Raw genomic sequence first — 15432 nt, 5'->3', positions numbered from 1 at the left:
ATAGTTAAGTATTCTTACTTTTAAGAGTCTTTGTGCCCTAATTGTAAAGTTTTTCCTTATAGAAATACAACTAGACTTAGAGCCAAGCCGATACATTTTTAGCTAGCCTTTGAGTTAGTAAAGGTTTATCAGTATTATTGTTTTCAGTTCTTGATAAAAGTGTAGATAGAGATTCACCCTGCCTATTATTCGCTTCGTGAGTAAGTGGATTCTTTTTTGAAAGTTAAGAAGAAAGGATATTGGTAACACCTGTTACCAATTTAACATGCCTCTTAAATTGCTAGAGCTTACGCTAAACTAAATATGTTTTATCTGCTGACTAAGTGTGTTTAGTTGCTGAGAATATATAGTACAAAACAAAAAGAATGCAGTAAGCAAAGTACAGGAATCATAAACAAGAGAATTGATCACTTTTTACAAGTACCAAAAATAATATTTTTTTCAAGTATATAAAAAATGTTTTACAAAGTGTTCATGTTTACACAGTACTTGAATACAATGCATTCAGATATTACTAGCGCTCTTAGCTCCTACCATAAATATCTAAATTAAACACATTGTACAAACAAAAAATATTGAAAAGGAGATAAAAGGAAAGGCATCCATTGCCTAAATGGAAGGTTTGTTGCCAAAGGGCTGATCCCGCATCTCCTTTTGGGAGTAAACCTGCAAAAAATGAATGAAGGAATGGGTGAGTTCATATGAACTGAGCAATGAAAAACTTTCCTATCATCTATACTCTGCTATTTCTACAACATGGTTATTCAGAGAACTATGGTAAAAGATAAGAAGGCAAGAAAAATCCGAAGAAGATAAAACATGTTTTTACTAATGAATTTGTTCCATGTGCAGATACAGGTATGAAGACTTGAGGCTATTGAAGGATCATGCGTAAGTTACATGCATGAAGCCTTTTGGCTGAGTTTGTTCGGGCAAAGACAGAAGATATTGGGGAGACTGTTGAGGGCGCATACATAAAATTCAGGTATGGGACCTTTCGGTTAAACCAATGTAGCTGATTGAAGACATTGAGGAGATCATTGAAAGGACGTGCATAAGTTACAAGCATGAAACTTCCTAGTCAAATCAAGGAGGGGTGAAGACCAAAGATTTGAGGAGATCATTGAAGGGACACGCATACACTACAAAGGGACATGCATACACTACAAGCGTGAAACTTTTTGGTTGAATAATGTAGCGGCAAAGGCAAAGGACGAGAGGAGATTGTCGAGGGGGCATACGTAAAATACAGGTATGGGACTTTCCGGTCAAATCAGGGAGTACATATAAAGTTTGAATCTTAGGCTAAAGGAATTTCAAGTATCTTTGCAAGTATATTTCAGCATATGAAGAAAGTACAGATGCAATCAGTCACAAAATTAGTCAGAACTAATTATGAGTGCCAAATCAATAGAAAAAGGGGAAATTTTGCTACAGAAAAATATAATGCGCATAAACAAGGGTTTTAATAGCAAGGAAAACATTAATATATACTGTTGAACAAACTAATAAAGTGATTACAGCTGCGGGAAATAAAAATGTGATTGGAAAGGTTGAGGAAGAACTAATCATATGGAAGAATGGGCTGTGTAAAGCATACAAAAACAACAGTAAAAGTCAAGGGACTAGTACTTATACCATGTGATAACATCCATGGTCAAGTGTGACGTTAGGATTGTTATCAAATTATTAATTTCTCAAATACAATACATGTCATCATTTGATTCCAGTATTTCAATATAAGATTCAGTTTACGTTCAGGACAATTACCCAGATTCATCATATTGTGAACGAATAGGAACAGAATAAGCATCATCTTGCTGATGCAGGAACAAAGGTTTTATGGGATACATAACTGGTTCAGGATCTCTTGGGAATGAGATGTGAATATCAAATGTTTATTTTAAAAAATTTTGACAATATTTTAAAGATGCTGGTCATGTAATCAATCATGATGTTTGCAATAATGATTCTGGAAACAGCAAGTTGATACTGATATATGCCAAGGAAATATACATTACATCTACTCCTTCATGAACAATGGTAAAAGAAAGCTGAAGTTCTAATTGACAGATTGCATACGGAAGCTAAAAGGGCATTCAAGTAGCCAAGAAACAACAAGAATCTTCCCAGTACTAATAATTTACAGCTCCAATTTAAACAGTAAAGAATATTCACACACAACAGTGTATGGAAGAAGAGCCACATTCAGATATACAACAGCAATACAGCAAAAATGCAGGTAATCTCATGTCTCACAGTAAACTCAGATGTATTCAAAGATTAGAAAAGATACAGTATGCTGAATGTAAAGAGAAATTATTTTCTTTTTACAATTTTTACAAACAATCAGAATAAGGAATTAGCAAGGAAATAACATCCAGTAAAGGCATAATAAAATTACAGCCAGCTAATTTGCTACAGTTATTAAGATATTTGACATATACACAAGGAATTTTGTGTTATCAGATTCATAACAGAATTGGGAAAAAGACTGAACCCTTGTTTATGTTTGCCATAATAAATGCAAATACATAGAAGCAACATTAAGGTTTGAGGAAAATCAACAGCAGATGCAAGATTTACTAATTGCAACAACAGTAATACAACATCTTGAAACCGTGAAAGAAAAATGCCAAAGAAGATGCTTATGACAGTAAGGTATGGAAGGAGTATTAAAGTTTGCAACAGTAAGAATATACAAGCTCATATGAAGATTGGAGAGTATTATTTCACATCTTTTCCATATGTATAAGACCTACGAAATAAGGTTCTCGTAGATCACAGTCAGCAAATAAACAATCTAATGGAGAATATTATGCAGATTCATCAGAAAGAAACCATTATTTGACAAAATCAGTCAAAGATATGCAAACCTAGATATGCAAATTTACTGGTATTATCTCAAATATTGTTTCATATTCATAACAGCCTATGTAAATAGCAGGGTTCTAAGGTGTTCATTAACACATAGCAATAGCAAAAGCTCTTACCGGTAAAGAATGGTGTTCATCAACATATAGGTTCTGTCCAAGATCAAAATCCGATAGCCCTCAAGCAAATACAAGCACAAAATGAAATCATGACCCGAACCAGCAACTTCTTTTCAACTTGGCATCCATTTACAAGATTATTAAAGCAAAAGATGGAGGATAAAATATGGAAAAGGAATCAATGAAAAGAGGACATCCAACAAAAAGGATAAAATAGTTACTAGCAAGAATGTAAGGTGCCATATGTCCAAGAAGAAACTCATGGCTGGAAACAAAGCTCATGTCCAGGGCCATAATAAAACGCCTAGGAAATCATGCCTAGCAGCAGTAAAAGAAGCCATGCTGTCCAAGCCATAATATGGTGCCCAAAGCATCATAATGGAGCCGTCCAGAGGCAGAATAAAACCCATGAAAGGAACATGTAGTGAAGAGAAAATGATGTCTCATACCCACGAACCAATAAGTGCATAAAATGCCATCCAAGCTCAACAAAATGTTCATAAAAAAATGCAGGGAGAAAGAACAATGCAGTCGGCTAGGGTTTCACAAACCCTTCAAGGACTCTCCATACGTGAGCAACAAAATGAAGACTAAAACGAATGCTTCTCCTTTTTTTCCTTTGACATATGTTATAAACCCTTTGCCAAATTTCATAAGCATTCCGAGTCCAAGCCATGTAGGGTTAGGCAATTTTTTACTCTATTTTTCATTATTAATAAATCTATTATATGCATTATGCCCATGTCGATCATATAAGGAATATAATAGATTTATTAATAAATAAAGATTAGTTAAAGTATATATTATAACTATTATATATATTGAATAAATTATGACTATTTATTTACTTAATATATATAATACTTATAATATATATTTAAAGATTCCCTTTATTATATTTAATAATACTGATGTGTTTTTTTTTTAAATTAATAATATTAAAACACGTCAATAATAATTAAATATAATAAAAAGAACTTTTTGTAAAATTAATAAATTAAAAGGCTATAATTATAAGGTCTTTAATTTTATTAATTAATTGAAGGGAATAAAAAGGAGTTTTAAATGTTTAATGCCTAAATGCAAGGAAGAGAAGGTGCTGAACTAATGCTTGCATGAAGATTAAAATGGAGCTATTTTTGGAGGCCAGGGACAGTTTGAGACTCTCATGCCTTGATGGGGTAGTTTGATGCTATTTTTAGCTGCATGGATTAGATGGGGCAGTTTGCATGGCAGAGATATCTGACAGATTACAGGCTATTGAGGGATTGTTTTTGGCTTTCAGAGGGGTGGATTTTTTAGTTTGACCATGCACATGCATGATTCAGCTAGTTTGGCATATAGTTTACATGATTTTCAGTATTTTTAGTACTTTTAGGTGGTCAAATTTATGCAAATTCGACCAGTGCATTAAGAGATCATCTAAGAGTTAGATTTAATAAATACTGCTCATTTTACATGAGAAAGGGATGCAGTTTTATGAGAGCCTTGATTTCTTGCGAGATTATTGTGCTATCGAGTTATTGTATCCAGTTGTAGCAGAGATTGATTTATCAGTGATTAATACAGATTTAGTTGTTCCTTCTCATTGATTCTTGTGTAATTTTGTGAATTCCTTGCTTTTGTGATTGTGTTTGTCCTTTCATTCAAGCTACGTTCCTAGTTGCATGTTGAAGCTTGATACTTATGATTATAGGTTCTTGTTTGTGTCCTATTTTGTGATTGCAGAAAATTGTGCAAATTTTAATTTTCCTTTCAAAGCATTAGATTCCGGGTCCTAATAAGGAAATATTTATGTGATTGCAAGTTGTCTGAGTATTGTGAACCTTTTCAAATCTATATTAATCCGTAGTTCTTTGGTCAAAGTTACATGCAGTTTTGGTGTATCACCTATTTTGAGTTTTAGTATCCAGTTATTCACATACATTCTCTACCCCTTTTCCCAAGTACAAGTTAGTTTCATAGGTGATATCATATAGGAACTGACCTAGAATCCAGAGATTCTTCTCTCATTCTTAACCCCCACCATCCAAGAGAGGTTTCCATGTTCCAATAGGATAGCTAGATTCTTATCTCGCTATAAGCGCAATCCTGATTGACAACACACATTTTATTAAATCTCTCAACTTCTTGCTTACCTTGAGTTGATCCAAGGAACGATGAGAAGGGGGAGCCTTCCCTTTAAGGTAGGAAAGACTGTCTCACACACTGTGGCTGGTCATCCTATTTTGCAACTGGATTTTTACCCAAAATTGTCGGTTGCAAAATATCCATCCAACACCATTAGATCTGCATGAGGGAGGAAGACGTGGAAAAGATGGCTTTTCGTTGTCACTATGGGCATTATGAGTTTCTGATCATGTCATTCGGATTGACAAATGCAAGTGCTACATTCCAATCATGCATGAATCATATCTTCAACACACAATTGCATAAGTAATTGGTATTTTTTGATGATCTCCTAAGGATCATGGAGGAGCAGTCTTTGTTTGCCAAGTAATCCAAGTGTGAATTTGGCATGATAGAAATATTGTACTTGGGGCATGTTGTCAGTAAATATGGAGTTCAAGTTCATTAGGAGAAGATTTAGGCTATCCTTGATTGGCCTCCTCCAAAATCATTCATGGATTTGCGAGGGTTTTTCGGACTGTGCAGTTATTACCGGAGGTTCATTAAAGGATTCTCTCAACTTAGCACACCCTTAATGGATCTGACAAGAAAGGGGTCTTTCCAGTGGAATGAAAAGGCACAACTCACTTTTGATAAGCTGAAAAAGGCAATGAGCAATTGTCCCATACTTGCATTACTTGATTTCACTCAACGGTTCATTCTAGAGTGCAATGCATCCGACAAAAGCATTAGCATGGTATTGATGCAAGATAGACACCCCATAGCTTATGAGAGCAGGAAACTTACACAAATAGAACGCTTTTATTCCATCTATGACAAAGAGATGTTGGCCACCGTACATGCACTAACCAAGTTCTGACAGTGTTTGGTAGGTGCCAAGTTTGTCGTTCGTATGGATCACAATAGTTTGAGATATTTTCTAGAGCAATGGGATTTGAACGAGAGGCAACAAAAATGGGTAAGCAAGGTTCAAGCTTTTGATTTTGATATTGAATATGTGAAAGGAATAAATAATGTGGTTGTAGATGCCTTGTCTAGGAAACCCACCATCTGCTTACTAACCCAGATTTCAACCGACTGGAAAGCTCATTTGTTGGTCAAATATTCCAAAAACACATTTGCCTATGAGCTAATGAATGGAAACACACAGGATGATCAGTACAAAGTGGTGGATGACATCATCTACTATAAGAATCGGATATTTTTAGTGCCGAAATCCAAATTGAAGTAGAAAATCTTGAAGGAGGTACACGACTCACCCTTGGCAGGACACCCAAACTTCCTCAAAATGTACAGACGTCTCAGGGAAAGGTTTTCATAGAAAGGACTAAAAAGAGATGTATTGCAATATGTAAGAGAGTGTGTGGTCTGCCAGTAGAACAAATTCGAACCTACTCTACTTGTCGGGTTACTGCAACCTTTGCCAATTCCAGAACATAAGTGGGAAAGTATCTCGATGGATTTCATAACCGGACTTCCCAAGGTGAATGGAAAGGATTGTATCTTCGTGGTGGTTGATAGACTGACAAAGTACGCACATTTCTTCACCATCCCCTCTGATTTTCAGGCCGCACAAGTTGTCGATCTGGTTTTAAGAGAAGTCTTTCGTCTACACGGGTTACCTTGAAACATTGCTAGTGATCGGGATGGGTGATTCATCAGTATCTTCTAGACATAACTGTTTCGGTTTGTAGGGACAAAATTGTCACCAAGTACTAGTTGCCACCCTCAGACAGATGGACAAACAGAGATTATGAACAAGTGGCTTGAACGTTACCTTTGGAGCTACGTTTCGGCACAACAAGAGGCGTGGGTCAAATGGATACACCTAGGGGAATATTCTTATAATACCATGTACCACATGTCCATTGGGATGACACCATTTAAAGCTTTGTACAGGTACGAACCCCTCTCCTTCATCGACACAGTGCTGGGAGACAGTCGTGCACCGAGGGCAAGGGATTGGCTTCAAGAGGGATAGGACATCCTACGATACTTGAAGGAAAACTTACAATGGGCACAAAATCAACAAAAGATGTACATCGACAGACGTTGAATGGAGAGGAGTTTCGAAGTAGGGGACTTGGTTTATCTCAAGCTCCAGCCATATCGACAATCCTCATTGAAGGAAAAGGGAAAAGAAAAATTGAAGCCATGATTTTATGGCTCCTATTGCGTAGTTCGTCACATTGGTGAATTTGCTTACGAGCTGGAACTTCTGGAGGGAAGCCGTATTCATAACATCTTTCATGTTTCATGTCTGAAGAAGGCCATGGGGCAGAATGTCATGGTAGCCACAGACCTTCCACCACTCAATGAAGAAGGAAAGCTCATATTGGAACCAACTGAGATCATTAAAATACGTGAGAAGACCCTACGGAACCGCATGGTGAAGGAATATTTGGTGCGTTGGAAAAACTTGCCATTGGACAATGCAATGTGGGAGGGGAAGCACATTCTCCAGCACCTGGCATTGCATTTTCTTGACTACAAGCAAAATTTGGGACGGGAGGATTGTAATGTTCCCATTATAAAATAAATCATTTATCGAACTATTGTTAATGGGCCGATTAATTTTAATATATCTTGGACCCATTTTTGTTTTGTTTCCGTAGTTTGTGTCGCCGTTGGCTATCTTTGTACACCCTCGAAAAGTTTTCCCATCATGTATTTAAGCACAACTTGTAGGTAGTCTTAAGGTATGCATTTTGATTATTTATTTTGTACTACGAATTCTCGTTGGGATCCTCTGTTGTTTGCCATTTCGGAGGCGAAAGATCTTCCCTACATGGCTTATTCAATTTTGGTGGGATTTAACCCTCACCCTATTCCGTCGCCTATAACACTCTGCTCGGATCTGGCAAATCGGAGCACCATCTTTTGGCAAATCTCATTGAAGGTTTTGTGTACTATTTTCCATTATTGTTTGGTTCCATCTAATGAATTTTGATCTCTAAAGTTGGATTGTATTATTAAGTTTCTTTCTTCCATCTGTACACCCTTCATCCTTTCGCATTCCAGAACAATAGCCAAACAGATCAATATTGGACAGCATACTTGTGACCGTACAACCTTCCTCAGTTGCATGGTCTCTTGGCCGTACAGCCTCCTTGCATAACCATTCACCCACATTGTACTTCTCCACTACCCCACTGTATAGTAGTGCTCCACTGTACGGCCACATAACCCCCCCCCCCCTGTACGACCCTCTCTTCCCACCGTACGACCTTCATCCATATGGCCAACTACACACCCCTCCACCGTACGACATACATTTTCCTAATCCCACACTGTATGACCATCTCCCAATTGCATACTGTACGACATCTAGATGTTTAGTATACGACCCTCAAAGCATGTACGACTTGTCTTTTTTCCCTCCAACTAGGTCTACAAACTCTCTTGCATCATATGGCCATTTCAATGGTCTGAAATCTGAATTGCGAATTGAACAAAAGATCATCAGCACAGAGGTAACCTAGGGAACAGATCACTACAAATCATGTATCCCTTGAAGCTTTAACCAACTTCTTGGTTGGTTCATTATTTTCTTCCCCACACAAACATAGAAAATCAGTTGACAAATAGAGAATCGACTACATGAATTTGAGAACAACATTGAGTACGGGGAAATTCTATTCAAATTTGATAGTATTATCAATGAAGATATTGGGGCAAATCAAGAGATCATTGTGAACTAAGAGTGTTAGATTCAATTATTACCAATGCAGTATTGCCCATCACTTTTCTAGAGGAGACATTCGAAGAAGGGAGGCCTCAACTGCAACGATTAGCACTAATATGTAAGTTTTGGGATCTTAACATACCTTTTATTAATTTCCAAAACTGGGCATTTAAAAACTGAAATAATATCAATTGCATTAAGGTGATAGATGTTGAGTTAGGGTTCTTTTTAATTATTTTCAATTCTAAAGAGAGCAAAGACAAAATTTTCAAACAAAAATGTTGGTTATACAATAACACAAGCCTTTATATGAAACAATGGAATCTTAATTTTGATAGCAAAAAACACACTATTAAATTCATACCAATGTTGATATCTCTTAAAAACCTTCCTATTGAGTATAGGGATGTTGGCATTCTAGAAATCTTTGGAAATAGATTGGAGATCTATCTAAAACATATCATCGTTGAGGGGACAACAAGAACTAAGATATGCTCTCTAATGAATACTAAAAAGGAACTTCCAGGATTAATCAAAATAATCTCAAAATTTGAAACCCAGATTCAGTTGGTTAGATGTGATCATCTACATATACAATCCCAATTGATGGTCACACTCAAGGACAATTCCTTTGATAGTGAAATGACCCTAACAGGTTATTATTTCTTTTCCAACACCCCAAAATCTTATTACTTCAGAAGTTCAACATTTCGTCAAGCAGTTTGCATTCAAGTTAAGATACTATTAAGTGAACCCTTTCTAAAAGAGTCACTGAAGTAACAATACTAGAGAGTAGCTATTCATTAAATACATGAAACAAGACCAAATCTATATGCAATGACGAATTTGCAAGAGATATAGCCCCTTGTTTTATTAACAATCAAATGGAAGAATAACAGAGTCTGAAATGAATTTACAACTGAGCAAAGAAAGAACCTGGTAATCAGATAATACAGAATTTGATTCAAGTTGTCACAGATTAGATGAAATGTTGTGCTGTCTCTCCTCTATATAATCTGCCGTGGAGAGGTCAGAATACGGGGTCCTGTCTCATTAGTCAATGGATCATTTCTTCCTCTGCCGCAACTACCGTATTTCTTAATACTCGTGTTGTGCTCGTATGATAAATCACCTCTTGCCCGCACCGTTTGGAAGATGGGACCGTGGGTTGCAAGGTGAGGTGAAGCCGATAGGAGAAACCAGTGCACCAATCCACGATTTTTCCAAACCGTTAGATCCTTCTGCCGGCCTTTCCAAAAAAAAAAAGCTTGAAACCTGCAAGACAAAACGCTGATCACAGTCACTTGAACGGCTGCCAGGTCAACATTCCGCGTCCTCGATATTCCTAGTGATTTGGCAGCGATCTGAATGGTGAGAAATTCCTGAAATGATTTCGGCCTGAGTATATTTCACCTAAATCGCACCCAATGATAATGCCAATGGATTGCAAGGTAAGTTGATCCGGTATGAAGGTCCAAATGCACCTCCGTCTAATGCAATCTTGTTCTTGGAATCGAGTGACCCAAATGGATTCACAATTAATTCGCTCCTGATGCGATTTACTGGTTATGTTGGCTCATCGATTTGTTTCTTGGAACAAGGCATTAAGGCTGTAAAACAAATCATTGCTCACAAATACTTTGACTGCTGTTATCGGCTGTATGAGGGTTTCCTGATTCTAATTTCGCCAATTCTCAAGACGTCATCCTTCCAGTAATCCGAATATGCAAATAGTTTCAACATGAAATGGTTGAAGACCATCTCCAATGTGCAACCCTTGGGGGGAATATTTCACCTCCTCAGTTATGCAGATCCAAGAGAGTTTTCGTTCCCAAATACCTAATGGAAATTTGCAGACCAATGACTACAAATTGCCTCAATTGAAATAGAAATCGAATCCACACAATCGCTTGTTCAAATGGGTGCCCCATGTCCTCTATTTATTCACTTTGTTGAGAAGTTACCGGAAGTTTTCCGGAATGGTCTTTTATAATGCACTTTATTTTTAATCTTTATAAAATTAAATAAATAACTTTATAAAGTAAAAGTACAATCTCAATTTAATATTAGAACAAGTAGGCCCCCACTTACTGAATTATTATTCTCCGAGAGAAAGAATGTAATCGTTTGGAAATAAAATGACTCTCTTTCCAAAATCATTTGCCTACGAGAGTCGATGATAGGCAAATCCCCGATAAAAGTTATGTCACTAGAAAGGGGACATGACAGATAGAGAGACCATACTTATAGAGGAAGATCCCTGTTACATCAAGTTCAGTACATTTGCAGAGGACAATGCCGAGGAGTGAGGCAACAATCCAAAACTATTAAATGTTACTTAATTTTAACACATGTTAAAATTCAGTTCTGAAAAATGATCAAGTGAAAGTAAAAGTGTAGATTTTGTTTCATTCAGCTCATATTCAAAATTTCCAAATCATATTTCATTAAGGATGAGAGAATAGAGATAAATGTCCTTGTATCATTCATCTTGATAAATACAAACCTATGTTCCCCCAAGTTTCCGGGACAGGGACGATAGGGGACAGCGGGACGGGTTTCTGGGCAGCAAATTTTTTTGCCAATTTTGGGGACGGGTGGAGATGGCAAAAGTGACATTTTTGTTTATTTTTTTAGTTTTTTGTGTGTTAAAAAATTAGGGATGGATGCAAGTCCCCAATGAAGTGAAATGCTGATTTTTTTTTTGGGGGGGACGTGTCCCTGGGGAACATAGATACAAATTGATATTTACAAAATTGAAATGAAGATGTTGAAAGTAAATCCTCTCACACAGATTGACCTTGAGAGTAGCCCTTAGTCTACTGATAAATGTCTCTATCCTATGAAAAGAAATAACATAAAAGAAGAGAATAGAGAAGGAAGGGTCATAGGGCACCAGTCATTGCCTGTAATGACTGGTTGCATTGTATTTGTCCATTCCCATTTGTTTGCTGCCTCATACCACATTCCCTCCAAGCCTCCAAATCCTGCAAGATAAGAGGAAACATGTTAGATCCAACAGATCTAAGCAATGAAAAGTTTGCCTCACCTCCTTAAACATTCATACTCCTATCATGCTGCGCATCTCCACAAAATAGGAACATATACCAACAGTAAAAGAGGCAAACAATCATACCAAAAAACGTTTTACTATTAATATGTTTGTTTATTGTGCAACGTCCTATATCTAATAAATTGGCGAATGTAACCGTAGGCTCCCACAAGGATTATTGAGCCCGATGTACTTATTAGAGACATGATTAATGGAGCTGATCATAACAAAAATAATGAAGTATAAAGACATTCATTTTATGAAACCTTTTACTTTTACAAATAGATATGCTTTAGTAAGATAAAACTACAAAAGAAACTCATTAAAGAAACAAGTCCTTGTGATTTGAAACCTTTTGTTAACCTACAGCTAGAGCTACAAGGTAAAATGTGACTTTCAGAATCAGCAGGTTTAAAAGCTACAAGAAGGAACCAAGAGATGCAAGTGTAAAGTGGCAATGAATACTATAGCCAAGTGTATATCTAAAAGATTCAACAGCAGACAGATTTCAGCATTCTAAAAGCCAAGGTCCAAGTGTAAGAGAAGTTACAAATATTTTGTGTAAAGTGATAGCTTTCAGCTGAACAAAGGAATGAAGCACAAACATATACAACCTCATCTACAACAATAGAACAAAAGAACAAAAGAACATGAATATCGTACTGAGGAGGAAAAATATGTCTTCAAACTCAAGTTTTTTTCGGTTAGGTACAACAAAATAGAGGGTTTTTTTCTTTTTTTTCTGCTAGCAAAAGAGCATAACTGAACAACAGGGGAAAGAAGCAACATTTTTCCTTCAGGACAAGCAGTATATTTCCAGTTTAGGCTACATATAGTACAGATTGCAAAAAATAAGGAAAATGTCATTTTTAGCTGAAAAAGAATGTTATAGGCACATAGAATGAATCTATTTTGTGTTAAACCTTCAGTCACAAAAGTTTAAGGAGTCACTTCTACTAGCTTCATCACATTTATTTTTTAATTTGCAAAAAACCCAGATTTGAAAAGTAAAAAGCTACAATAGAAATATAAACCCAGTTTGGTTTTCATTAAATGTGAGAAGAGAAGGCTCATTCAACATTGGTGTTGGCACAACTTCAAAATAGAAATCAAAGCTTGATGTATTTGTTTACCGTACGGGTAAACTAGATTAATGCATACAGATAACTGGAACACAAACAGCAGAACTTATATTATTATTCGCATATGCCAAACATTACATACAGAGCATATCATATCACAAGATGCATTACAATGATCCTAGACGGGATATAAATACTATCGCTGAACCTTCCCGAAGGAGTCCGTCGGCCACAAATATTCTATCTGTTACAAACTATTTACCGACAACGTCGGCTACAAAATACAAAAACACCGCCGGACATCACCCCGTCAGCTACAGAAACACCGCCGGGACCATCCAGTCGGCTGACACCATCCCCCCCAAAAAAACAGTCGTCTCCTGACGACTAACAAAATATCTGAGACAAATTAACAAACAAAATACATTAACGAACTAACTGCAACGAGAAAAATTTGCTTCTGTCCCATCACGTCCACATTCATCCCATGCTTGTAGCCTCTGCTAACACAATACTGTCTCCTCAAGCTGACCTTGATAGCCACTCGTGCTGCTTTCTTTGTCCAACTCCTCGGTACCGCGAGCCAAGTGTCGCTGCACTGCCTCCAACTGGATGATCAGCTCCTCCCGAGCTCTCTATGCATCCACCAAGACAGCCTCACAGCGAACACCTACTCCCACTGCCTCTGGTACAGAGAAAGTCCATGCCTGTAGCAACTTCAACTCTTCTCAACTGGTCAGACTCCCACGACTGATATCCGCAACGACTAGGGGTCTAGGGGGCAACGCCCCCGGCAGGGTCGAGGGGCAGCGCCCCGAGTGCGCTCCCTGTCGCAGTACAGGGCGAGGTGCCCCTCGCCGCCAAGACCAAATTAACACTCCGGAACCCACATAAAAATGCATGGAATGCACTATTTTTGCCATTTTCTGCCAATTCCAGACTCTTTTTGGTAACCACTGCTGCTTCCCCTTCCCTTTGGCATCATCTGTTACTCATTCCGAACAACTTGAATCTGTCGCTTTTTTTTTTTTTTTTTGTTATGTTACTCGCCCGCTGCTGTGCCTCTTTCCTATCCTGCCGGTCCCTGCCAAGAGAATGATATTAGTTCTTCCGAGTTGAATGTCCTTCAAGCAGAACTCAACCACCTCCGCGAGAGAACTAAGAAAAACCCGCATAAAACCATCCGCAGGACAAGAAAACTCCAAAGAAGACAAGCGTCCGCTGCAAGAACAAACACCGAGAAGAAATCCGGGGAGAAGGCCGCATGGCCGCAAGAATCAGAATAAAAAATCCGCGGGTAGCCAAAAAAAAAAATAGCCTTCCATAGGAACATTAAAAAAAACTCCGCGGGAATGCTCAGCGGAAAGGTTCCGCGGGAGGTCCAAACAGCTGCTCGCGAGACACAGTCCGTGGACAAGCTGCCTGCAGGACATGTGTCCGCGGGACACAGTCCGCAGACAGCTGTCCACGGAACCCTGTCCGCGGGCAGACTGCCCGTGGAACCCTCTCCGCGGCAAAAAAAAAAATTATTTTTTATTTTTTCAATTTTTTTTCAAATTTTTTTTTTTTTTTTTTTTTCAATTTTTTTTTTTTTTGTTTTTTTTTTCTTTCAATTTTTTTGTTTTTGTTTTTTTCTTTTTTTTTTCAAAAAATATACAAAGCACCTCAAATTTGCCTCCAGGCGTCGCCATTCTACAACGATGACGACAAGGGAATCATCTGATCATTCTGTGACAGTGACGACATCTTCCTAGCATGATAGGATCCGTTGACTGCATGAGGTACCTCTTGCCCGTCCAATGTTCCCAACTTTACCACTCGATTGTCGCCAACCTTCCGGATTTAATATGGTCCAAGCCATCTGGCCTTAAACTTTTCCACTTTGATTTCATTCCGACCGTCGTACGCCTTACGTCTGTTCTGTGCCACCTCCGTCACCCACTGTGCCTGCGGTCACCGCGCAATTGGATTATTTCTTTGCTGTCGGTGCCCTTCCACTAATTTTATGCTGCGGTGTAACCTTTTCTTTCTGCGCGGTCCATTCACCATGTACCGAATAGTGGGATCTTTCGTTTTTCTATGTTCAGATTTTATGTTCTTCCCCTCAGCTTCAGCCATGGCAGCTTTTCCTTCTTCCGCTTCCCCGCATTCCTCCAGACATTTGTTTTCCTCCTTTTTCTCACCTTCGTCGACCCTTAGCATATTACAACTCGAAAAGAGTTCGTAGTCTTCTATCTGCCAGTGGTAAAGGCCATTCACCGAGTCCAGGTCGTCGTCATTCAATCTTCCGTCAAGTCTCAATACTCCTTCTTCATCCGGTTCCATTCTCCTCTTTCCTTCGTCATCACTCTCGCCTTCACTGTCAGAATCTGACGATGCTGCCTCCTCGCCAACCATTTGCGTGTGCAGGTCAATTATGAATCTTTTGCCTCCACGCTCCATTGATAGGGTATTTCATTTCTAATCATGTTTTACTTTTGCTTGCACCAA

At 38.0% G+C, this 15432-nt stretch overlaps 1 protein-coding gene across 16 annotated transcripts in view; it reads right to left on the bottom strand.

Moving 5' to 3' along the window:
• The window catches only part of LOC149552940 (uncharacterized), a 404864-nt gene that overhangs the window by 211655 nt on the left and 177777 nt on the right, over positions 1–15432 (bottom strand). For 13 of the 16 annotated variants that reach the window (XR_016352989.1, XR_016352988.1, XR_016352990.1 and 10 more), the window contains 2 exons: positions 11715–11795; positions 610–666 (listed from right to left, as the gene is read on the bottom strand). Coding sequence is in view for 6 of the 16 variants with exons in the window: in XM_089788483.1 (XP_089644609.1) it covers positions 610–666; positions 11715–11795 (138 nt within the window). In the remaining 10 variants the exon portion in view is untranslated. The remainder of the gene's footprint in view (positions 1–609; positions 667–11714; positions 11796–15432) is intronic. The other 3 variants (XR_016352992.1, XR_016352995.1, XR_016352994.1) reach the window with 1 other exon arrangement.

Source organism: Cupressus sempervirens, chromosome 6 (genome assembly GCF_028749045.1).
Source record: "Cupressus sempervirens isolate cs-2001-9-10 chromosome 6, ASM2874904v1, whole genome shotgun sequence".
In the NCBI taxonomy this organism is placed as follows: Eukaryota; Viridiplantae; Streptophyta; class Pinopsida; order Cupressales; family Cupressaceae; genus Cupressus; species Cupressus sempervirens.
Note: the sequence above shows the minus strand (reverse complement) of the source record. Positions and strands in the feature narration are given on the sequence as shown.